The sequence below is a fragment of the Ailuropoda melanoleuca genome, chromosome 1 (genome assembly GCF_002007445.2).
Source record: "Ailuropoda melanoleuca isolate Jingjing chromosome 1, ASM200744v2, whole genome shotgun sequence".
In the NCBI taxonomy this organism is placed as follows: Eukaryota; Metazoa; Chordata; class Mammalia; order Carnivora; family Ursidae; genus Ailuropoda; species Ailuropoda melanoleuca.
In genome coordinates, this window is record NC_048218.1 from 17,428,169 (window position 1) to 17,455,101 (window position 26,933).

Sequence of the window (26,933 nt, forward strand, 5' to 3'; positions counted from 1 at the left end):
CGCCTCTTCTTAATACTGTGGCCTTGGATGAATCCTTACCAGAGCCTTTTCCTTCTCCTTAGAGGATGATTTTACAAATTCATCTAGTTCTGGGATTCTGATTTTTAATTTGTTGCCCTCTTCTAGACACAAAATGGGCAATTGCAGATGTTATGGCTCTACTTAATGATTTTTGGGGGAAGAGGGAGGCATGTCAAGGGAAACTTGGTCTTTTCCTTTGGAAAAAGAAAATTTATGTTAAGCATTAATGTACTGCATTTCCCCTTGAAAGGGGTTCACTCTCAGATCTTCTAGATTGTGATTCTAGAGAACAGTTCATTACATAATGGAAAATCTGAATGTTTTAAAAGTAAATTTAGAAGCATTTTTGTGGGGTACAGTTGAGTTATGCCCAGGTTAAGGGAAAAGTCTATGTGAGAAAACCTTGGGTGTGATAGGAATAGTATCACTGTGTGCTTTTAAAAAAGGTACTATATAAGAATCCGGCCTCTCCCCGGGGAAATTGTGAACTGATTAAATAGTACCAAATATTCTCCACTGTATGAGGCGAGCTATTCAGACCAGTGAGAAGCCCGTTTAAATGCAGAAACCAGATGGTTTTCATTAGCCACGAACCTTAAAATTACATAAATCCACGGATGCAGCTAAGCTATAGATCCTTGCCCTCTCCTTGCCAAACAAGACTTTTCAGCCAGCAAAACAGAGCGTTCCTTGTTCCCTTTCCCTTTTAGTCAGGACTGTGTGGGAGGAATGCTGCCAAGCCTGCTCTATAAGGAATTTTGATCTCCTTGATGATAATAGAGAGAAACTTTTTTGGGAAAGGGAACACCCAGTGTGAAAAGACTGCAGGGAAACTTGTTGGTTTTGCCCTGGGAACATGCATCAGCTCTTGGTGTAGGTTGCCAGGTTCAGCTCCACAGATGGGCTTAAATTAGGTATATATGTTTATTTTTGTTTATGTTCATTTCTCCTTGAGCCCTTGTAAAGCCTGTTCTCCAGCTAACTTGCTTTGGAAAGTCCATTTTCATTTCAGTACTCTATATATTATGGTCCTAAAATATTTTTCTGACAGCAAAGGATTGTTTCTAAAAGATTAACAGCATTTTTAGGTGTAATAGTTTGGTCTCTGTAGTTCAGAGCATTCTGTAATAAAGGGGCTGTTGCTTTGGAGGCAATGTGTGGACGCTCCATTGTTTTAGCCAGTTATTTTGTTCATTGTCACCGAACACTGTTTTCCCATGGGAAAGCATCTCTGGTCTTATGATGTCAGTGGAAAGTCATTCCATTTACAAGAATTATCTTCATTTTCAGTCTTTCAGAAACGCCTGCACCATGAATGGCCAGTTATGCCAGGGTTCCAATCTTTTAGGTGTTGTCTTGCATTTCTGCAAAGTAACCTTACGTTACCTCAGGTAGCGTTAGGATGAAAACAAAATTAAAATATATTCGTTACTTAAGTGGCTCTGTTTCCCATCTACTAAAGTTTTGCATTTCATTTCTATTAAAAGGAGAAATGTTTTTAAAAAGTTAGGAATAATTCTCTTTAGGATGACTTCGACAGAGTGTGCATTTGCTCTGGCAGCAAATAACTTACTCTAGGAACCCAAAGATTTCAGTTTGAAGAGTGTCCGCATTAACAGGTTTTGAATCGGACCCTGCGTATGATGTATTAAGCCATTTCTTTTAAGGCTCCATTCGGAAAAAGGGATTTGAATAAAACTGTCAGGTCCTTGGATGATGGCTAAGTATTATCTCCCATGTGACCACCTTAGCCGACAAAGGTCTCCTTCTGACTCTGTGCCGTAGAGGGGGCTGCTTGTAGCAACCATGGGCTTTGTTTCTTACGCTGGTTATTTGATGCAGGTGAGGATCCTTGTGGGTTGTTGGTTTTATATTTGTTTTTTAGTTAACTAAGCCAGCAATATGTTACTTAAAACCTGGAATTCTTTGCAAGTGGGCTTCAGTAAGAAGAGAAAACATTTTTCTGCAGTTTGCATCTCCCAGCTAATTGCTGTGATCTTGTACACAGCTGCTGTTGGTTTGGGAAAGAATTTTTGCCTGAGAAACATGTTTCTGTGAATTAAGTATTAATTTGTGAAGGGGCTCTTGTAATGTCAAATGTAACAGACGTATACATACAGCCAATTTTATAATTTCTGGTGTAAGAATTGGCCCTAATTATTGAGGAATCAAAGTTTAAACAATTAAACAATCTCTCCTGTCAGAAAATGGAGTGTGTTAATGGTCATGATTCTCTATAGTTAATTTTTTAAAGTTAATATTAGATCTTGTCTGGTGAAAAATCCAAAAGGAGCTGAAACATAGATCTTCTGGTGTTAACTACCATTGTTAAAAGGAAGAGAGCACAAGGCAATTAAAAATGTTTTCCAGGGGTGCGTAGGTGACTTGGTTAAGCGTCTGCCTTTGGCTCAGGTCATGATTCCAGGGTCCTGGGATCAAGTCCCACATTGGGCTTCCTGCTCAGTGGGGAGTCTGCTTTTCCCTATGCCCCCTCCTGCTCATGCTCTCTCTCTCTCAAATAAATAAATAAAATCTTTAAAAAAAGATTAAAAAGGAAAAAGATGTTTTCCAGTAGGGGCACCATGGGTGGCTCAGTCGGTTAAGTGTCCAACTGTTTTTTCTTTGAAGATTTTATTTACTTGAGAGAGAGAGAGAGAGAGCAAGCACAAATGGGGCAAGGAGAGGGAGAAGCAGACTCCCCACTGAGCAGGGAGCCTGGTGCGGGACTCTATCCCAGGACCCCAGGATCATGACCTGAGCTGAAGGCAGACACTTAACTGACTGAGCCACCCAGGTGCCCCATGTCCAACTCTTGATATCAGCTCAGGTCTTGATTGTAGGGTCGTGAGTTCAAGCCCTGCATTGGGCTCCCATGGTGGGTGTGGAGCCTACTTTAAAAAAAAAAGAAATGTTTTCTAGTAATAAGATGGGGCCAGAATCAATTCATTTGAGATGTGATAAATATTACCACCATTTGGGTAGTGGGCTTGTACAAACATACACGCAGGTAGCATCAAAAGAACTGTAAAGTCAGGGAAAGGGAAGAATGACAGAAGGCAGAATGAAAGAAATAAAAAGAAGTTAAGGTACGAACAAAAGAATAACATTTACTTGATGTGTTTGTCAGCTAGGATGACTAGTTGTCTCAGCTTGCCAGGGACTTTCCCAGTTTCAGCACAAGAAATCTAACATCCTGAAAACCCCAGGCAATCTGGGATGGTTGGCCATCCTGTTGTCAAGGCAAGGACAAGGCGTAATTTACTGCTTTGTCCCCAAAACTAGTTCAGTGCCTACCATGTGTTGTATCTTCAGACTTACTGATTAAAGAAATGTCAGTTGCTGCCATTTATTATTATGGTTCTTACATTGGAGTTGCTTCTCTGCAGCTGGGAGTTGAAGGAGATCAGGAAGACTTTTTTTTTTTTTTTTAAGATTTTATTTATTTATTTGAAAGAGAGAGACTGAGATAGTAATAGAGAGCAGAAGTAGGGAGGAGAGGGAGAAGCAGCCTCCTGTTGAGTGGGGACCTGACACGGGGCTCGATCCCAGGACCCTGGGATCGTGACCTGAGCTGAAGGCAGAAGCTTCACCGACTGAGCCACCCAGGCGCCCCAATCACGAAGACTTTTTAAAGAAGGTAAAAGAGAAGCAACCTCCCCCCCCATCTTTAGGAATGTCTTCTGGTATGAAACTGACAGATGGCGAGTTAGTAATGGGATAATCAGAGGAGTAAGGGGAGCAGCGGTAGTTCATTGCAACAGAGCCCAAGGGAAAAGACTCCCAAGGAAGAATTCATGTGTGGCCAAGAAGTTGAAAAGCAACAAGTACTGAAGAAAAAACCTATTTGGTTTCTCCAGAGGCCATATGTGACCTTTGAGAAAGCAATCTGAGTTGATGGGTGGGACGTAAGCCAGATGGCAGGGGGCTTAAGAGGCCGGTGAGAAGGTGGTGTCAGTGAGTGTTGAAATGCCCAGCTGATACAATTTGTTGTAAGAAAGGGGATAGGCAGAGGACGGCCCAATGGCCAGATCTGGCCCACACCTGCTTTGTCAATACAATTTTATTGTAAAAAACAGCCACACCCGTTTTGCATGTTGTCTGAGGCTGCTTTTTTATTGTAACAGCAAAGAAGAATAGTCACAGCAGAGACTATTTTGCTCACAAAATGTAAAATATTTACTATCTGGCTCCTTACAGAAGAAATTTGCTGACCCCCTGCTCTGGAGGGTGAGAGAAAGGAGGAAGTGTTTTTTGTCTGTTGTTTGCTTTTTTCAAGTAGAGGAGATCAAAGGTTGTTTGTGGATGTCTTACAGAGCTGGAGAAGGAAGAGCACGTGAGGTGTCTGTTGCCATGTAGCAGGTCACCCCAGACCCAATGTTTTCTTTTTCTTTTTTTTTTTTTTTTAAAGATTTTATTTTATTTATTTGACAGAGATAGAGACAGCCAGCGAGAGGGGGAACACAAGCAGGGGGAGTGGGAGAGGAAGAAGCAGGCTCATTGCAGAAGAGCCTGATGTGGGGCTCGATCCCAGAACGCCGGGATCACGCCCTGAGCCGAAGGCAGACGCTTAACTGCTGTGCCACCCAGGCACCCCTAGACCCAATGTTTTCAAACAACGACCATGTAGTATCTCAGTTTCTGTGGGTTCGGAATTCGGGCGTGTCCTCCTGGGTGGTTCTGGCTCCAGGTTTCAGTCCTGCCAGCCTGGGCTGCAGTCCTGAAGGCTCACTCACATTTCTGTTGACAGGAGGCCGTGGTTCCTCATCTCATTGTGTGGGCCTCTCCATAGGGCTGCGTGAATGTCCCCACAACATGGCAGCTGACCTCCCCCAACACAAGGGCTCCCAGAGAGCGAGGAAGAAGACTTTTATGACCTGTTCTTGGAAGTCACATCATTTTTGCCCTATCTTATTTATTGCACGGACAGAACTTTATGCATTATGGGATAGCACTGACAAGAGCTTGAATACCAGGAGGCAGGGATCTTTGGGGGCCTTCGTGGAGGCTGGCTGCCACAGGGAGAGAAACTGGCACTTAAATGTTCCTTGAGGGGAAGGTATGGAATGAAGGGCATTTTCACTGACAGGAGGTAGAAACTGTAGTGAACAAATTAGGGAGAATCTGAGAGACATTTTGAGCTACCAAGGGGGGAATTCATTCAGTAAATTCATTACCAACTGTGGTGGGGGACCATTAGTCTCTCAGTTCACTTAGAAATAAGTTACTAAGATTCTGCTAAGACTGGAAATCTTTGGGACAAGGAATGAGTTTGAGCAAAATGAAGTATCGTGGAGAATCCAATCATGATTTTGTTACTAGACCGCAAGTTTCTTGAAGGCGAGAGCTCATATTTTACATAGAAATAAATTTTATATATTAAAAATATTTTTGTATCCTCCATAGCATCTCATATAGGGCCTTATCTATAGGTATCCGATGATTATTTGACTTTCTTGCAGTGTTACTGTCTTACTACTTATTTCAATAAAATTGACAAAATTTGTATTCTGATTTTTTAGGATCCAGACATTGAATTTCCTCCTGTTCCCTCAGGAAAGCTGTGAAACTTAAGTTTGTGGCGCATTCTGCTTAGGCTGGTTTCTGCATCTGTTGGAAAATGGGACGCCCAGGTCCTGGCTTGGAAATTGTAGGAGGTGGCAAGGGGCCCAGACTGGGGAGTCGAGGGGTCCCATCTATTCTTGTTGATTCTTGCTGACGACCTGGTAACTGTGGCCTCAGCTGTTCTTTGTTACATCTGGCAACGTAGAGGCAACATTTTGTTCAATATATCTTATAAAGTAGAATTAGACATTTAGAAAATGTTACCTGAAATATGGTTTTTAGAGATTTTGCCAGGAGCTTTTGCACTCGGGTCTGTGATGGGTCTCAGCTGGGTTCAGTGGAAGATTTTTTTTTTTTTTTAAATGACATAAATCTGCTGTGGTTGGACAAAATATATACAAAGATGACTAGAATGGACAGATGTTTAATCTATTTTTATATTTCTGTGGGAAGAAATGTCAAGAAGCTATTTCTTAACTGAAATCTCTCAGTACAATTTTAGTGTTTTGTTTTTTATTCCCTCCTGTGAACAATTTTTAGAAATGATACACTTTATTATAGAATCATCCAGTTCTCAATGGTATGAATGGCTTCTGGTGGAAGTTTACTCTTCTTGACATGGCTATCACCCATTTCCTCAGCAGTTGGCTTTAACAAAGAAGGAATTACTTTGTTCAATGTGTCTTTTGATTCCCTGGTTTCGAATAACGCTTTTACTCCTGTGGATTTATTTTTTCTCTCTTGCTGATTTTTTCTTTATCTTTTGTCAGATCAGAAGCCATTTAGTGAGCTAGTATAAATACTTCAGAATTTCCATTTTCCCTTTTTAAAATATTTATATGAAAAAGAAATTTAATAAATACTTCAGAAACCCTGCTCACAGAGGGCTTGGAAATACAGAAGGGCAACCTTTTTAGTTATTTTGGTGAAATGGTATATATACTGCCTGCAGTGGTAATAGCTAAGACCTGTTAAGAACTTACGACACAGCAGGTGTTCTGCTGAGCTCTGAGAGACTTACTGCATCCTCACAATGTGCCTGGGGAGGAGAGACTCCAGCACCCTTAACCTGTTCTTAAGAGCTGAGAGAGTGATGGGGCACCTGGAAGGCTCAGTTTTTTAAGTATCTACCTTTGGCTCAGGTCATAGTCCCTGGGTCCTTGGATCCAGCCCTGCTTCCAGGCTCCCTGCTCAGCTGGGAGTCTGCTTCTCCTTCTCCCACTGCCCCTGCCCCTTCCCCTACTCCTGCTCTCTCCTTGCATTCTCTCGTGCTTTCTCTCTCTCTCAAATAAATTTTAAAAATCTTAAAAAAAAAAAAAAAGAGCTAAGAGTGATAACCAGAGAATATTCTGGGGAAAACCAGTGGCATGGCCAACATATTGAGTCACATTTGTGCATGGTGAATTCTACAGTAATTTTTATGTTTAGAAAATCATAATGTCACCTGCTAACTAAGAAGGCACACTGACACTGTGCCCTCAGCTCTGGGAGGTGCCCTACAACCTTACTCATAGACTTGGTCATCAGGCAGGGAGTTGGCATTGTTCTTTCTGTGAGCCAGTTGGAGGTTATTATGAGAATATGGTTTCCTCCAGAGTGATTATTTTTATTTCAGAAAAACACCTTATTTTATTTTCAGAACCTTTCAGTAGGCACCGCAAAATCTGCTACGGGGGATTGCATAAGCTTTTCAATGAATAAATTCTTCTCAATATTGTTAATGCCTGTATTTCACAAAAAAGCACGGTACTGTAGGTGGTTGGAGATGTATGTAGCCTACATAATATTTAACTCAAAAGAACATGGAAGGCAAGGCTAATTCCTACTTGCAAGAATTTCTGGAAGCGGGAATGAACTATTTTCGATATTGCTCCATGCCGTGTTCCTCTTTACAACCCTTTCCCAACCTCTTCCCTGGAGCTGTGGATTTGTGTTACTAACCTGAACTTATTTTTTTTTTAGGTGCCCACTGACGGCAATGCCGGCTTGCTGGCGGAACCTCAGGTTGCCATGTTCTGCGGCAAACTGAACATGCACATGAACGTGCAGAATGGGAAGTGGGAGTCAGATCCATCAGGGACCAAAACCTGCATTGGCACCAAGGAGGACATCCTGCAGTATTGCCAAGAAGTAAGTCCCTTCCGAGAGCTGGTCATTCATGTTGGATCACGTGCATGTGTTTTTTTGTTTTTTTTTTTTTTAATTTCACTTCTGAAGTATTGATCTTTTATCTCTTGCAGTGAAAATCTTGGTTCCTTTTTTTTCCCCAATTTTTTATTATAACACAGATACACACCCACAAAATTGATCATCATTAACCATCGTACAGTTCAAATACATCCACAGTGTGCCACCGTCCATCACCAGAACTCCTATGCTCACCTCCTTTTTTTTTTAAGATTTTTAAAAATTTTTTTTTATTAATTTAAATTCAGTTAATTAACATATTATATACTGTTGGTTTCAGAGGAAGAGATCAGTGATTCATCAGTCTTATATAACACCCAGTGCTCATCACATCACTTGTTCTCCTTAATGTCCACCATCCAGTTACCCCATCTCCCCACCTCTCCTCCCCTCCAGCAACCCTCAGTTTGTTTCCTATGATTAAGAGTCTCTTATGGTTTGTCTCCCTCTCTGATTTTGTCTCACTTATATGTGGAATTTAAGAAACAAAACAGAGGATCATAGGGGCGGGAGGAAAATCTTGGTTCCTGATGATTCACTGTACAACCAATATATTTCCTTGCTTTACCATATATAATACACATACATTTTTTTAAAAAAACTATGATGTCACGTTAGTACCATCAATAAACCAACTGCATAAAGTTTAAGATCTCTTGGCACTTCATTTATCTTTAGAATATATCCCACTATGGTTTCACAGTCTGGATAACGTATTGAAAAGTTACTGGAATTAATTTTCCCTATTTATGTTACCAATTTGATACATTTTCCTTGTTTATATTCAGTTTTAGTCTTTCGCTCCTTATTAATTTTGTTTTTTTGAAAATGTAAGACATTGACATTGTTAAAACTTAGAAATTCTGTAAAAAGTTGCGGTCAGAAATCTCGCATGCCACCCGTCCTCTATTGATCAACATTTTCATTGTTCCCGATTTATCCTTCTAACAAAAGAGAATGTATGGTTTTCCTTCTTTTTCTTATGAAAAAAAAAGGTGCTTACAGGAAGCACCTTTCTGTACGTTGCATTTTTAATTTTCACGCCCTGGAAATCACTCCCTCACCATTCATAAAGATCTTCATCCTTTCTGTAATTTTTCTAGTTTCCTTGCAGTATTGTATAGGGTATTCCTTCCTTATTAATTCAGTTTAAAATAACTGGAGTCTAAGACATCTTACCCCACACTTTCAGACAATTACCTATTTTAGGATATGTGGCAGTTTGTGTTTTAAGAACATTTAAAGGAATTAGTTTTATGCCTCTTAGCAAAATTTCTTATCCTTCATATAAACAACAGATAACCAGGCAACATTTTTTTTTGTTGTACTCTTATGTACTAGAAAATTTCCTTTTTAAAATATGTATTTTTTTTTTTTTTTTACATATAGACACACAGTTTGTTTTTTGGTTGCACTCTAAGGAAGGACAGTCTCTAAATATTAACTCTTGTGTTTTGAGAAGGAAAAAAGCATCCATATCATCACAATATATTCCATTTCAAGTAGTTTTTATCTTGAAGGAGCATGAACCATGATGTAAGAAGATAATTCTTCATATTTAAGTAAAAATCACTAATATTTAAGTCCATTATATTTCTTATTAAAAGCATTTATTAAATAGGGATTGAAAGTGGGGTGCTTGGGTGGCTCAGTTGGTTAGGTGTCTGACTCTTGATTTCAGCTCAGGTCATAATCTCAGGGTCATGGGATCAAGCCCTACGGCCATCCCGGCTCTGTGCTCAATGGGGAGTCGGCTTGAGGATTCTCTCTCTCTCTCTCTCCCTCTGCCCCTCACCCCCTAAAATAATTAATTAATTAATTTATATGTATCTATCTATCTTTAAAAAAAAAAATAGGGATTGATAAGATATTGCCTTTTGTCCAGATGTGACATTTCTGAAATCTACATTTTGGAAATAATATTCATTCTATGCAAGAGTTCCTCTGGTACAGTTTTGTAATAAGTTACGAGTTTGATAAATTGGAACTCTGTGTGCATGCTTATAGGGTTTTTTATACCATTTCACTTTTCTGAATATACATACAGATGCATTCTGAATATTAAATATATCTTTTTTTAAAGGGTAGAACTAAATTCAGTTAATGATGTTAACTACATCATCCTTTTCTGTTGAATGGCCAATTTGATGCATGTATCTTAGTTTGCATCTATATTTTTCCTCCCTTAGTGCCCTCACAAGTAATCAGATGCTTTTACATTTGTATGATGACCATATAAAAATTACTTTTCGCAATCCTGAGAACAACCCTTATTCCCACACCACTTAGAGATCCCACTAATGTCTGGGTAGCTTCACTTCCTGTCTTAGTCTGTTGTTTGTTCCAAGGCTAAGCCACAGGGTGGTTCTTCTGGGTCCTAGACTTTGCCACATTGTTGGTGGCCCTGGGACAGAAGAGTAAGCTTCTTGGTCGTTTCTCCTTTGTCTTGCAGTTCCGGTATTACATGCCTGCCTGTCTCAGCTCACCACCCACCAGGATTATGTGCACAGGCTAGAGTCTTAGGGTGATTTAGACAAACATTACACCACAGAAGAAAGGGCCAGCACATCAGACTTGTGAGCCCTTTTAATGAATTTGGTTTTTTCCATAACACCAGGAAGTCACTGAAAATGTTTATTATTTTTTCTAAAGAAGGGGAAGGACTGTAGATTTGCATTTCAAAAAGTCCTCCTCTTGCTTTATGACTCTGACCCCACACCTGGCGTCTGGGTTCTCTGTAAGACCCTCTCTGCTGTTCAGTAAGGTAGCAGGAGCCACGTGTGGCTATTGAGCTTGTGTAGTATGGCTAGTCCAAACTAATGTGTGCTGGAATTAAGATAAATAATATATTTTAAAGATTTACATGAAAAAAGTATATAAAATAGCACATTAGAATTTCACATTTCATATTGAAATATTTTCTATATACTGATTTAAGCATCCTATGTATGTTATTAAATTGTAAATACTATGTTATTAATACTTACTTTTTTTAAAGATTTTATTTATGTATTTCGACAGAGATAGAGACAGCCAGCGAGAGAGGGAACACAAGCAGGGGGAGTGGGAGAGGAAGAAGCAGGCTCATAGCGGAGGAGCCTGATATGGGGCTCGATCCCATAATGCCGGGATCATGCCCTGAGCTGAAGGCAGACGCTTAACCGCTGTGCCACCCAGGCGCCCCTATGTTATTAATACTTATTTCACCTATTTTTACTGTTTAACATGACTATGGAATTTAAAATTATATAGGTGATATATTTCCCTTCTATTTCTGTTGGACTGTGTTGCTTTCCCCCGTGCCCCATACCGCTAGTGACTCTGGGCTGTCAGGGTCTCAGATCCCATCATCTGGCAAGTAGGAGAGGGAAGCAGATGTGAGGGAGCTCCCCCCCCGCCCCCCAGACCTTCCACCAGAACTCTACTGGTGACTGGGAATCAGGGAGGAGGACTTGTTTGGGGCCTTTTAAATACATCTTTCATTAAAAATATTTTAGTGTAAGGGGTTATATGAATACCTTTCAAGGGCCCAGTGGTTCTCTCCCTCTCTCAAACTTATATCTCTGGGTGCTAAAGAGGCAATGATGAGTGGAACACAGAACCTGTTCCTAAAGGGGGATCTAAGGAGAGAAAAAGGCTTGTAGAATACTTTCAGTGTGGATGATGCTAAGACCAGCTCACTTTTATTGAACATTAACGAAGTGTTAAGCTACCTTGCTAAGTGCTTGCTCTCATTTTACCCTCGTGATGCCCCCGGGGAAGAATCTGGGAAAGAATCTTGGTAAATTGCAACACTTAAGGGGAACAAATGTGAAAGAATGCCATGAATGGAGGAGGAGCAGTGTTTGGAGACCTAGGACCAGAGCTAGGAGCTATCACGTGCTGAAAGCCAAGCCGGGTTAATTTCTACAGAAAGTGATGAGTGTAAGCGTGAGGTAGACCGAAGGTTGAAGTATAGTTTTTGACAATGCAAAACCTTGACTCTTGCAAAATGAACACACATCAAACATTTTACTCAGCTCCCTAATTAATGAAGTGACCTGGAAGATGTTAAAGCTGGTTAAGATTGACCAGAAGAGATTTAAATACCTTTCCCAACAAAGTTCACATACAGGGCTAGGAATGGGACCCATCTGATCTGCATTGCATGGGACAGAACACATTTGCACTGCTATCAGACTTCCACATTTATCTACCCTTACAGAGCTGTAAAATAGCCCAGTCAGTAGAAAATCAGTCAGAAGAATGCACTCTGTGGAAGGAATCAGATCATCTCTTCCCCTACCACCCCGGGGCTCTGGAAAAGGACACCTGTGCATCACTGCTGGGGACACCCAGTAATCCCCATTTCTAAGTCACAGGCATTATTTTGTGACACAGCATTCTAATTTGGCATATAAAAAGGTCGTTGTTGATCTTTAGGATAGCAGTTTCAGTGGAAGAGCATGGGACAAGTCAACTTGCAGTAGGTTACGGGAAGAATAACATGAATGGATTGTGAAGATATCTGTGTACTCTGAGGAAAGATCTAGAGACAGAGAGCATGAAGGCAATTCAAGGAAAATGGAAAGGTTTTGTTTTTTTTGTGTGTCTTTTTTGTTGTTTTGTTGTTTTGTTTTTGTTTTTTACGAGAATGAACTTAAGCTAAGGGAAGCCTGAGCTAAACCTTTGGGGAGTGTCGATGTCCATCATAAGAAAACTAGGCTCAGGTATCTATAAGAACTAGATAGGAATGAGATCCAGGGAATAAGGCTGAGTCTTGGAAAGAAGAAAAGAGGGGGAAATTATAAGGGTGGGTTAATTAGGTAGTTTCTGTTGCTAGGTGACAGAAACCCAGTGAACATTTTACACATGGAGAATATTTTCTGCCACAGATGGGAAGGATCTTGGGATGTAGTTAACTTACAGAATTTTCTTAAATATCATCAAAAACTGGGTCCTTAGATCCTGGCACTGCGACTCAGTGCTGTCTGGCATTTCTCCATTGGGGTCTCTCTTATTCTCTGCTTACCCTTTCTCCTGTGTGTTCGCCTCGTTTTCTCCTGCTAAGATGGGCTTCCTCTGGGAGGCTGGGGAAGATGACAACCAGTAGCTCTGGGAGTGTGTTGTCTTAGCTTGGCATCCCAACTTGGTTCTGCTATTGTGCATTATAATTCCAAGGGGGGATTCTGGTTGGCCCTGCTTTTTTGGTCATGTACTGGTCTACCTTGACCTTGAGGGTATGTGGCCTGTTTGACAGCCCAGCCAGAGCCACGTGGTATGGGGAGAGGGGCTTTTGCCAGAAAAGAGACGAAGAGTGAGAGGCATGGGGCCGAAGTAGAATAATGACCATAGCCCAACACAGTGGGCTTAGAAGCACAGAGTGCATTAGAAAAGTTACAGGTTAGAGAGAGGGTAGCTGAGGGGATTCATAGTGTGTCATGACTTTAACTGACTTTTGAGAAACTGGTGGGGTGGAGAGATGGTCACTCAGAACTTTTAAACAGTGTTTGGCATTTTCTATTGAATGGTGCATCTTGAACTATCCGGAACATTCCTTATGGATATTTTAAGGTCTTCCTGCCACTAACCACTTTTAAGTATTCTAATATTTTTCTTTTATAATTAGAAATCGGTTTTTTTTCCATAGGATTGAATTTTTCTGTGTTTTGTTGGAAAATGTTTCTTTTTCTTTATTCCTTTTTTGACACCTATGTTTTTGTTTTAGACAGTATTGAATGATTTTCTGGTAGGAAAGCCAAAGAAAATAATATGCAATTTTTTTCAATTTTTGAATATTCAAAAATTCAATTCAGTTTTTTCTATCTCCTCTTTTACAGGTTTTGCAACTTATAGTAATGTTATATTTTCCAAAGTTGTAATATTACAATCTGTTCCATTGTTGTAATAATCACAGTGGCAGGTTCTGTCTTTAACTGGGTTCATTGTTTATACCAATCCTTCCACCAAAATCATCTGTATTCCTATATCATTTATTTTGATTTTTTTTTTTTTGGTTGGCTGTTATCTTGGTTATTTCCTAAATTCTTTATGAACAATGGCTTAATTAAGTATAGAGTTCCAGGTTGACTGGCATTTCTGTTCAACACCTTGAAGATATTTATCCGTTTTATTCTGGCATCTGTCATGGTGCAAATACTTTTAAAAAAAAATATGCAGAAGCCCATACTTTTAGTTGCCATTTACAGTGCTACTCATTTAGTGATTATTTTTCTCCCCATAGTGATGAATAATATTTTTCTTTATATTCTCCGTCCCTCTTGTGACCAAAACACAGATCTTTTAGAGACAGCTGGCTGAGTCAGAGAAGCAGCTGTTAGCAGTCCCTGCACCTAGGACAAAACGAAACCGGCTGAACTCATGACCGTGACCTCATTTTGACCTTTTGCTAACCAATTTAACTCACTTGTTAAATTTGTTTTTCCAGAAGATTGCCTGTATAGCTGCACATGGTGTCTGTGGATGCTTAGCTTAATACGATGTGTCAAATATTATTATTTTGATGGTGAATTATCTAGTCCATGTCCTTCATAATATGTCATTCCTCTCAATTTGTATTCCCTGTTTTTAGTTGTTTTGTTATTAATATTGTCATTTTTGCCTCCTGATTTGATTGGGAAAATAGTTTGAAACTTAGGGCTTAAATTGACTATTTGTTTAATCTGCATTTTACCCCAAGTCACCCCTTCTTGGTACCCAGAAATGCCCGGTTTTGATCCTAATAGTTACTCTTCTGCCTAATCATCACTCACGTATTTGCATTTCCTTACTTTTTGCCGTGGTTGTTTTTTATCAGCACCGTCAGTCCTATTTGAGGATTTTCTTTCATTTCTTCATCAAATAGGTATTGAGGACAGCTGTGGATTGAATGTTTGTGCCTCCCCCCAGTTTCATATGTTGAAGCCCTGATGTCCAACATGATGGTTTTCGGAGGTGGGGCCTGGGGGAGATCACGCAAGTGAGATGAGGTCCTGAGGGTGGGGCCCCACGATGGCACCAGTGCCCCTTGTAAGAAGAGAGGCACCAGAGAGCCATACCAGTGACCAGCCGTGCGCACATGCCTGCTCGCACCTTGCAGCCCTCCTTGCGGTGTGCTGGCTGGCAGCACAATGTGGAGAATTGCCCAGTCACACCACAGAATAGTGAGAAATTCTAAATTATTACGTGGTAGCCAGCTAGCCTCGGGGATGTCTTCCAGGGGCACTTGCCTTCTCTTGCATTCACACCCGTGGGTAGTCTCCCACACCGTGCAGGGCCGACCCGTGTAACCCAGAGGACATTACAGAAACGAGGGTGTGGGGCGAAGTCATGAAGACGTGGCTTCAGCCTTGCATACGTTTGCTGTAGCAGAGCCAGCTGCTGTGTCATGAGGACACTTACACAGCACCGGGACTCGGATGTGAGGGCTATCTGGTTGTAGACGTGGGACGGCATCTTCCTGGCACCCCCTCCCGAAGGAACCGCGTGCAAGTGCCTCCTGTACAGGTGAAGCCTTCATGTCACCACAGCCAGCATCCTGACTGGACCCTCATTGGAGTCAGCATCACTCCCAGATTCCAGACCCACAGAAACTGTGTGAGATAACACAGTTTACAATGCTTCTCATTTGACACTACAAAGCTTTGGGATGGTTTCTGTGCAGTAATCAATGACCACAGAGATGCTTGCTCAATCATTATCTTCCTCTGTGGTCCTGTGGTAGAACGCAGTTCCTTTCCTCTGTTAGATATGAGACACAGGAAGTGCTGCCATCACGGAAACAACTTGAAAATAACCGTATGAATTATTCATCATTTAACAGCCTAAAGTGGCCACTTGCCTTAATGAACTGTTACATTACCCAAACCGTTACATTGTTCTAAGGAACTAGGCGTCTTATAAATAGAACAGAAATAGAATAATATTCCCCTTGAAACATATAGGGAAGCCTAGAAACAAAAATTATAATTTTTAGATCTTATTGTCCCTTTTCTTTTGAATGGGATAAGATTTAAGGAAAAAAAACCAAAGCATTTATTTAACCAAAGCCTTCTTCGGGATGGGACAATAAAAATTGGAAGTGCAATAAAGAATCTTGTTCCTTCCCAGATTTAATTCAGGCAAATTTAGCAAGTATTTATTGAATGCTGTTCAGAGTGGGATTTCGTGTCATGTGTTGCTGACTGGTGAGACACCATTCTTGGCTTGTAAGTAGCTTATAAATTTATAATTGGATAAATTGAGAATTCAGAGAATTGGAAAGTAGGAGGTTTTGATTATAAATCTGGGGATTTCAGGTCTAATTCTGGAAGTAAGAGCTGTGGGATTATTTCTTAGCATGAGTGTCTTGTGGTCAAGACACTTTCAGAAAAATTAGCCTGTCTCCAAGGATAGGTTGGATTAGGAAGAGAAGGGGATTCAGAACTCAAGATGTTAGCATGCAAGGGAATGCAAAGGATCATTCTGCTCGTCTGCCTTGTTGTATATAAGATGATCTGGGGGCGCCTGGGTGGCACAGCGGTTAAGCGTCTACCTTCGGCTCAGGGCGTGATCCCGGAGTTCTGGGATCGAGCTCCGCATCAGGCTCCTCTGCTATGAGCCTGCTTCTTCCTCTCCCACTCCCCCTGCTTGTGTTCCCTCTCTCGCTGGCTGTCTCTATCTCTGTCGAATAAATAAATAAAATCTTTTTAAAAAAAAGAGGATCTGATAAGGGAGCCTTTGGGGGTCAGGTGCTGTATGGGGCGGGGGGGGGCATGGGCTTCACTAGACAGACCTTTCAAATCCAGCCTTTGCTGTCCTTCTACCTGAGCAACCCAGGAAAGCTGCCTCACCAATCTTAGACCGTGTCCTCGCTGCATGATAGGAACACACAGGTGTGTGCTGTCAAAGTTAAATACTATCAGTTAAACAAAAAATTGTGAAGTCCCAGCACCATTCCTCCCTTTTTAAGGAGAGAAATTAAAACACAGGCTCTGCCGCCCTCTGGATCCTTACCATTCACAGCACCTTTTGAAGGGGAGGGCCTAGAGAGGTGTTGCTCCGCTAACTCAACTGGGGAGCAGCTCTCCGGAGGGAGTTTGGAACAGGTTAAGGCCTCAGCATCGCTGGCCAAGATTCCCAGCTGGAAAGTCGGCTTCGCTCTAATCTTCAGTTAGATCACGGGCATCCTCTCTTTTTCCAAAGTGTTTGCCACAGCTGACAATATGTGTGTTCCGTTTTTTAAATTTTCTTTTTCTCAATGAACAGTTGTTTTGTCTACAAATTAACAGGATCACCGAACCAAACATACCAGTGCCTGAACAAAACAGAATGTGCCTGTTTGATAAGTTGAACAAACCCATTTCCTTTGCCCAGTTTCCTCCTGTAAAATATATCACCAAACATGGGATTCCCAGACAAGGATTACTTCTCAACCTCGGTTCCACAATACTGTGGCATTAAAACTAAGTTTAAAAAAAAAACCCAAACATTGTATGTGATTCTTTTAATCTAACCAATTTTGAGAGCATACTATATACACAGTGAAACAGTTGAAGCAGTGGTACATTCTTGGCCATTATTATTATTTTTCCATGTGTCCCATCCACCTTTGTAGACTTAAAATTGACCTACAAATTACAGGTGCATATGCATTGTGGTTTCAGTATTTGAAAGATCCAGAAATTCTTGTTAGGTGAAATAATTTGCAAATAGAGGTGTCCGGCTGCCTGTATTTGAGAACAGATATATTTTATGCATTAATGGTCTGTGTACCTGTAAGGATTGCTTGCACAAACCATAGGATTTAGAGCTAAATATAGGATTTAGAGCTAAATAAAAGAGATGCAACCGAGTTTGGATTTTTTTTTTTTTTACACATTATCATTTAATCAAGTTAATGTTTGATTTAGCATTTGTCCTTCTTATCATCTACCAGGTTCTTAAATGGACACTCAATTATTACATATTTGCAGTACCACTAGGTGCTTTTATACTATAATACTGTAATACTGTGTACTTTTAGGTACATAGTAATACCGGGGACTTTTATATTACATTTAATTAATTTTTTTACTAAAAGTTTTTTCCTATAATATGTTTTTTCTCTTCTTTGAGGTAGAGTTGGTAGTAAAACTGTACAGTTTGGATATTTTTAAAAATCACCGTAAACTGACCGAGAATGAGACTCTAGGTTATATGTGTACACATTTGATTTTGTTTTCACATTCGTGTCCTTTCCTGTTTATGTTAGTGATTCTCCCCATCTCACAACTCCCTCCCCTCCCATTTGTTTCTACATTCGGCACTTCTCATGCATTGAACAGGGTTCTCTGACAATATTGTTCAACTCTGAACATCAGTGTATGTATATAACAATCTATGTATATACAGTGTCGGAAACAGACACTGTAACAAATTACTGGAAAATAGGCCAATGCCCTGCAGCATTTTACATCCCTTGCTTTTGTCCATAAGGTCGTCATTGTGAAAATGTAGCACTGCTCACACTTCCCACATTGCAGGCATGTTTCCTCAGCTGTACGTTGCCCTTCTGGCACCCCATGACATTGTAAGCAGAGACTGTTGTTTTTGGTTTCCAGTGTTCTTTCTCAGTTAAATTCGTTATTCAATTCCCAGTATCTCTCACATTATTAAAGGAATTTATGCTGAAAGCGGTTTGATATGATCTATCTTTGTATTACAGAAAATTTTAAAGAAAGTAGTCATTTTAATCCAGAAACAGAAATTTTATTGTCTGGAGCATAACTTTGTTTTGGTTTATACACTGAAGTGTAAAATGTATTTAAAACTTGTAGTTAATGCCATCTAAGTGCTCAGGAATGGCCCTGACTTCAATATGATTGCTCCATCAGTTTGATCTTCTGTGAAATGGAGTGATTGCTAACTGATGGAGGATTGCCTGCCTTGCTACACTGAAAACATTTGCAATGATTCTGGCACTTGGGAAATCCTCCATTATTTTATTTTTCTTATTTTCCGCTTGAATGGGTTCTTTGAATAGGAAATTGGTCTTAGAGGTTTCAGATGAAAATATCTCATGATGACCTCTACCACTTTGCTGTGGAGTTTCTCATTCTTTGTTTCATGCATATGTTTATCGGTGCTAACTGCAGTCGAACGTGGCACTTTGTATCTTTGTGTTTGAATTCGTTTTGTCATTTGTATATTTAGAAATTTGACTCTGTTTCCACTGGACTGGTTTTTTTTGTTGTTGTTGTTTTTACTTTTAATTCTTTTTAATTCAAAATTTCAAGCACATATAAAAGTAGAAGAATAACATAATGAATGCCCGAGGTACGTGTCACTCAACTTCAGTAATTACAAAATCTAGTCTCTCTTGTTCCTGGATAAGTCTGGAATGCACGTGCTCTATCTTGCCTCCTTTACGGCCTGCGTTATTTTTGGCAAGCCCATGATTGCAGATGTGATGCTCTTCCCCTTTGCTGAGCTGTAAATTGATTTAAGACAAACCAAAGCCCCATGTTATTTATTTTCATACTTATATGTTTAAGACATATTTTTATTACCATTACATAATTTCTAGCATTTTTTTCACAACAAGAAATCTCTTTGAGAATTTGGTTAAAAATTTATTTCAAAAGTTAATAGACTAGAAGGAGCAGCAAGCAATTTATCTTCAGAATTTGTAACAATTTTTTTTTTTTTACCATGACGATTAACTCTTTTCAGCCTTTTCCTAACTACATTTGATTTTGTGGTCTTGAATATCCTGGATCATTTGGGATTTAGTTGTGTATAAATAGGACTTGTGGCATTAGTCACTTGTCTCAGGTGGCCTGTTTGCAAAAGGGACACAGAGGTTTTCCCCTGTTTGCTTTAATTATTGGGAATAGAGGAAAGTTCTGTCGGGCTGTAACAACATATGTCTTAACTATTTTTATAGTTAACGTATTTAACTACATGTTCTTGGCTTTCTTAAATATCATCAATGTCTTTTCTTGCTTTGCATATTTAACAACTTAAAAGTTATCTTGTCTGAGATTAATATATTTCCAGTTTGGATAGAGAAAGAGAGACTTCAGATGTTTAAAATTCAGAGTGAAAGTATGCCGACGGTGACTGGGTTTTAAGGTATTGTTCTGTCGTGAAGGAAAAACAACTATAACGTCCTAATGTGGATCTGAGATTGTTTTTACTCTTCTCTCCCTGCTGTCAATATTTTGAATTGCTTCAATTCTCTTTTTTAAAAAAGTTTAATTTATGTACTGATACATTTGCTTTCAAAGATAACACATATTCCTGTGGCCAGAAGAGTAGGCTCTTTTTGGGTTCCTGGACCAGCTGGGTGGGTTGCCTTCGTCTGAGTAGCAGCCTTACTCTTAGTTCTTCCTGAGCATCTTCCCTAGCTGTGTATTTATTAACATTAATCTATGGCCTCTTACATGAGGCTATTCTTTATACAAGTTGCCATATCATACTTGGAAGAACAATATTGGAAGGCGTTGAGACGCTTTTTCTCCTCAAATGCTCGTAGTCCAACTATAATATTATACTCCTTAGATTAGTTTATTTAAGAGATACATTGATAATCCCTGATGGCGGTTTAATATATCCTGAATTTCCCCACAATTACTAGACTCTGAACTTCAGCAGGAATACCCATTACATACTTATGAGACACTTGCTGTGCTGTCACAGTGTTGGCCACAGGTAAGGGAACACGAAGAGGAGTCCCTTTGTCCCTGCCTTCAGGGAGCATATGTTCTAATAGGGCAGAAAGGCACGGGGCTGTAATGAAGGCAGAAAGTGGTAGGCGATCAGATGGAAGAGAAACTGCTTTGGATTCAGAGGTTGAGGCGATCAAAGATGGGGGGGGTGTTTGTGAGCCAGCATCTGAGTTGGGCCCTCTTGGGTTTTGTTCAGTTGGGAGGAAAATAAAGCCACCAAAGTAGCCGATGCTTAAAAAGGAGCTTGTTGAAGGGACTGTGCCATGCCTCGTTGGAGGGACAGGTCATCGGCGGTCCCCTGTCTGCTGCTCTGCCCTGTCTGTCTCGGGCTCCTGGGCCTGCCTCTCTCACCTTAGCTTCTTTTTCTGTGTGCGCACCTCCTTTTGCATCCCCTAGGCCAGCTGCTGCTTCCTGGCCCCATGCTCCCCTTCCCCCGCAGGGTTTGAGATTGGCACCATCTCTGATGATGACTTCTCCGACCAGCCTGGTGTCATCCGTCTGGCTAAGCCTGTGTGTGTGTGTGTGTGTGTGTGAGAATTCAGAGCTCTTGAGGAAGAGAATGCAATTTACTGTTTGCTTTCCTAGGACTCTAATTAGCTAAGGGACGGAGCTGCAGAGTTAAAACATGCCTGCTAATGAGGACTCCTTTGGAAGGCAGGGGCTAGAGCACCACAGAGAGGGGAAGGGAGTTGGCAGCCTCCTGATAGCCTTGAACCAAAGGTAATGAACGCGGAGAACCATAGGGAGGCTCCGGGGTGCCAAACTGTGTTTCCTGCCCTTCGGGAAAGTGCATTTTACCCCGGGCAGGCGGTATACATGTGTCCTTGCCATGAATGTGAGGCACACTGTGATAAACACCATAAAGCATTCCTGAAGTGGGAGAGAGGGATTAACGTTGCATTACACTGTGAGTGGGGGAGGTTTGTCGACGACATGGGGAGACCCTAATAGGCTTGGGCATCTGCAGCGTGCTGGAAGGTCTTAAGTAGGGGTGTGTTTGGAGCACGCTGTGTGCATTGATACAGCGATTGCTCTGGGTGGCTGTAATTCAGGAAGATTCGTAGGAACTGAGGACAGTGTACTGTTCATGTCACTGACACAGACCTAGATTTGCTTCTGTTTTAAGAATTTATTAAGATAGCTCTAGTGACCTACATTTTTTTTATTAATCAAGAAAATAGACGCTCGTATTTGGGGTTCACACAGGAAATGTTTCAGAAAAGAAAGAGGCCACATAAAAGTTCACTTGCTAATCCTACACCAGCAGATAATTAGTAATGCTTGTTGTGTTAGCAATACACGTGTTGCCTGTGTTGGAAAGTCGCACATTGCCGAAGGAACTCAACTGTCTTTATTTTTTATGTTAAAATTTGAGATGCTATAAGGAAAAAATGTAACACGTTGAACTGATGCTTCTAATTAATCATGTTGAAAAGTCAGACTTCACTAGCCACGAGCCTCGTGGCGTGTCTCATTATTTTAATTTTTATTCTTGCCTAAACCTATGAACTGTGCAATTTTTTCAAAATAAAATGCTTGTCTTATAAAAATGGTTGTCTCTGGTCACCTGCTAGAGCTGCTTAATAAAAAAACTAGGTGTCTAGGACTTGAATTTTTAGTCAGAAACTTTAATGGGTCTTTTTCATTGTGTCATTTCGGTTTTGCTTCTAGGTTGGGGCTTGTGTGCGCCTGTAGACTCCCTGGGACTTTCTGTGTGCTTCTAAAGAAATTGTGTTACTTGCCTTGTTGATGTTGCTCCCTCTTCTAAAATAAACCTCCTGATTTTAGAACCTCAAAATTTTATTATTTTTGGCAGATCCAAACCCATAACTCCTTGTCTCTGAAAATAGGTGAATCAGGTTCAGGGTACTGCCACAAACTGCATGGGATTTCTGCAAGCTCAGAGTTTGTGATCTCCTCGTCCGCCTGCATATTAACAGCCGTCGTGGTTGGCATTCTGAGAAAGTCGAAGCACAGGAAAGAACGCAAATGCTCTAGATTCCATGGCAGAAACTGGAAGTAAATTCTGTGTTTGGTTAATCACTTTCTGTATCTCCGGTGATCTTAGGGAAGAGCCTTGTTTTCACTGATTTTAATTTGTCAGTATGCAATTCTGTCTGCTAGAAAATTCCCAGCTGAGTAAGTTATTGCTCTGTTGCCCAGACATCACTATCAGAAACTGAAGATGGGATGCAGCATGAACAAGAGAGCCTTCCTTTCCTGCTAATCAATTTGTACCCTGCTAATGGTGGTTTTTGAGGGGGGTTTTTTTGTTGTTGTTCAAAAAAAAAAGTGACTTGTCTGTGCCTGCCACAGGACTTGCAGAAAACTCAAAGCTCCTGAGAAGATTCTCAGCAGGGTAGTATTTCTGTGAAGAGGCAGCTAGAAACCCTTAAGAAAAATGCAGTAACTCACAATTTAAGGCACATAAAGTCGTGTCCCTCAGGGCAAACTCTCCAGTGTCGTGGAGTTTATGACTCACGAGTGCTGTACTTTTGTGATCTAATAAACAAGGAAAGGTGGCGGGAGAATTATATTCCTGTACAAAGAGCCACTTCACCTTTCATTATATGGAAGAAAGCCATGGGGATATTAAATTTTTAGTGGCATTTTCAAGTTGAGCATCATCTGTGACCGAAATGCATGCAGCTAGGTGTTACGATACTTACAAACTAAATAAAATAAAGGGAGAGTAGCTGTTTCCATTTGGAGCTAAGTTAACTGGCTGTGTTTTTGAAGAGTAACTTTCTCGGTACCCACCCCAGGGTTCTGATTCAGATACCCTTTTTTTGTGTGTTCTTATGGCACATACCTCTTCCACTGGATTTATCCCACACTACGCTGATCGGGCCTTACTGTTTCTTTTTTTAATTTTTTAAAAAATATATTTTATGAGCCGCTTGGATGGCTCATTCGGTTAAGCATCTGCCTTTGGCTCAGGTCATGAGCCTGCTTCGCCCTCTCCCTCTGCTCCTCCCCCTGCTTATACTCTCTCTTCCTGTCAAATAAATACATAAAATCTTTAAAAAAAATAGACATCATTTTTTTAGAGCAATTTAAAGTTCACAACAAAACCGAGAAAGTGGCCCAGGGATTTCTTATCTATCCCCTACCCCCCACCTTCGCCCAGCCTCTCCCATCGTCAGCACCCCCCACCACAGCGGTACATATGTTCCACTTGATGAATTGACACTGACCTCATACTCCCCCTGAGCCCATAGTTTACATTAGGGTTAGCTCTCGGTGTTGTGCAAGCTACAGGTCTGGACAAATGTATAATGACACATTCACTGTCACAGTATCATACAGAATAATTTCACGCCACTAAAAATCCCTGTGCTCCTCTTGTTCATCCCTCCCTCCCCCTGACTCCTGGTAACCACTAATCGTTTTACTGTCTCCATGGTTTTCCCTTTCCCAGAATGTCATAGAGTTGGAATCGTACAGTACGGAGCCTTTTCAGATTGACCTCTTTCACTTAGTCATGTGCATTTAAGGTTCCTCTGTGTCTCCTCATGGCTTGGTAGTTCATTTTTTGGGGGAGCTGGATAATCCACTGTCTGGATGGACTGGCTTTTATCTGTTTTCAGTGCTTTTTTTTTTTTTTTAACTGATGTAGCTCAGGGCTGGGACTAGGGTGACGTGAATGAGGCACTCAGAAATCAAATTATATTTTAATGCAGTATTTAAAAAATCAGAACTAATGCCCCCAAACCCACAGAGAATAAAATATCAACAGCTGAAGTAAAGACAGGATCGTGGCAAGCCCTCTCTGACTGCCACTGACAATCCTAAGCGACATTCTCCCTATCCGTAGCCCACACAGCGGATGCTGTTTTTTTTGCTCAGAAACCTGGTTTTCCCCCACAAGCACTGCTTCCCTGGAGTCTAGTGGTAGAAGTTCCTTCCTCACAGTTCTGCTAGCATTGTGCCAGGAGGTGGGGGTGGCCTCCTTCCTCCTCATCTTCACTTCCCACCCATTCTTCCCTTTTCTTCCCTAAAACGTGAGGTACGTGCTCGTGAACTAGGGCACCTTGCTCTTCTGTCTGTTGGGAGTCTGGAGACCTCTCTCCACCTCAGCAGCATTCCCCCTTGATATTTGAGGGGTTTAGCTCTTGACTTTCTGTCACCCAAACACTGCCAACCTCAAAGATCCTTCCAGGATGCCAGTTTCCCAGTTCCTTGATGATGCCTTCCGCCAGTCATCTTGCTGCCACCATCATTCTTCATCAGCCCTCCCATGGCCGTATTCTCCTCCTTGAAATGGCCAGTGATGTAACTCCTCTGAAATCTTGCATTTCAACTCTCCAAGGTCCAGGTACCACTTGTAACCACCTCACTTTCTTCAGTGCCTTTATGCCGAAATTCTGTAGCTCACACCAAGACTCGTTGATAGTACAGCCTTTTAACCACATATTCCACCTTCATATTCCCACGTAAAATTTTAGGGTTCATCACTATAACCATTCCCTTGCTTACAGCCTCAATTCCCTTAGGCTTGTCTCTCTTTATTGTCTTTATTTGGCACAACAGCAACCCAAGCAAAGTGTAAGATTTATGCAGGGGAAAGTTTAGTTTAGAAATACATTTTTATGTTAATTTTTTTCTTTCACAGCCCTACTCATTATTATTAGTAGAAGTGATTTAGTATTGGGCAAATATATTTTATATGTTGATCAAGTTCACATTTCATTCTGAGTGCTTAATAAGCACTGTAAGTTATGAGATCAGTGATCAAAGCAAAAACCGTAGTTAGTTATCAGGGGAGAAGATTCATGAATGCAGTTCTTTATCTAAATGACACACATGATAGCTGTTTGACAAATTATTCTTTTTTTAAAAAAATCTTATTTATTAGAGAGAGAGAGAGAAAAAGCAGGGGTTGCTGCAGAGGCAGAGAGAGATGCAGGTTCCCCCCTGAGCAGGGAGCCCAATGCAGGGCTCAATCCCAGGACCCTGGGTTCATGACCTGAGCCGAAGGCAGAGGCTTAAATGATTGAGTCACCCAGATGCCCCGACAGATGGTTCTTATATAAATTACTCTGAATAAAGAGAGGATTTTTATATAGAAAGCTGCTATGTGTCATATCCTGTATTGTAAAATATTTGCTTAGTAAAATAGGGGTGGGTTAAATTTAAGTAATGCTAATATTCCCAGGGTTGCCTACTATAACATTTATTTAGGACATTACAGAATATCATCCTCACAGGAGTTTATTTTGCATGAAGATGACCCCATACTTATAAGAGAGTCCCCTCCCCATTTCTATTTTACCTCCCCTGGGGGTAAAAAAAACAACACTTTAAGCCTGAGTGGGTGCAATAAAATAAAAGTCACATCACTTAATATTTTGACTGGAATGATTAGGTTTTTGTCACCTGCATCATTTTCTTTACTCGGAATTTCTGAAGCTCGGTCAAGCTGGGTATAGATAGCAGTGCCTTAGAATAACAGCAGTGGTCGATGAGGTGCGTGCGCGAGCCGGCCTCCGCCTCTAGTAACAATTTCCCTTCTTGTGTGCTCCCCCAGGTCTACCCTGAACTGCAGATCACCAATGTGGTGGAAGCCAACCAACCAGTGACCATCCAGAACTGGTGCAAGAGAGGCCGCAAGCAGTGCAAGACCCACGCCCACATTGTGATCCCCTACCGCTGCTTAGGTGAGCTGGCCCGCCGCGTGGCGGACACGCATTGATTGCTCTGGTCTTTGGGCCTGAAAAAGAAGGGCGCGCTCATTCGATCAAATGTGCAATTTCTTTCGGCCAGTCTGTGTGGGACTGTATTTTGGACTATGAAAGTCTCCTGTGTTCCGACAGCACAAGAGCAATATTTTTGAGCCTCCTGCCTTAGAATGAATTTGCCTAAAATGTTTATTTAAAACCACAGATTTTTAGACCGATTCCGTAACTGCTGAATGAAAAGGCCTGGGGATGGGGTCCAGGAATCCTCATTTTACCAAATCCCATAGGTGATTCTCACGCACACTAACTGTCTAGACTTGGAGAACTAGTGTGTGTCTCACGCAGACTTCATACAAGAGAGAACCGAATGTGAAGCTCCTGCATTCTTTTTTTTTTTTAATTTTTTATTATGTTATGTTAGTCTCCATACAGTACACCCTTAGTTCTTGATGTAGTGTTCCATGATTCATTGTTTGCATATAACACCCAGTGCTCCATGCACTATGTGCCCTCCTTAATACCCATCACCGTCTCCTGCATTCTGCTGATTTCTTCAAAGTCTCTTCCCTGAAACAACCGATTACTTCTCCTGGCAATAGTTGGGACACTAGAGTTAGAGAATTCTTTCTTCTGGTTATATCAAACTGGAGGAACCAGTTAGACCACTAAGGTTTAAAATGTGTGTTTCTCTTACCAACCTCAAATTTTACTTCCACTTTTTATTTGAAAAACTGAGCTGTTTAGGGTGATGTCATGTTTTTTCCTCTGGAAACGCTGTCATATTCCATATTTAATTTTACTTGGTAATTATTTT

At 40.9% G+C, this 26,933-nt stretch overlaps 1 protein-coding gene across 6 annotated transcripts in view; it reads left to right on the forward strand.

The window, feature by feature from the left end:
* Nucleotides 1–26,933, forward strand: part of APP (amyloid beta precursor protein) — a 258,939-nt gene that overhangs the window by 51,220 nt on the left and 180,786 nt on the right. For all 6 annotated transcript variants that reach the window (XM_002920062.4, XM_011226002.3, XM_002920063.4 and 3 more), the window contains exons 2-3: nt 7,546–7,713; nt 25,969–26,098. In XM_002920062.4, the coding sequence (XP_002920108.1) occupies nt 7,546–7,713; nt 25,969–26,098 (298 nt within the window). The remainder of the gene's footprint in view (nt 1–7,545; nt 7,714–25,968; nt 26,099–26,933) is intronic.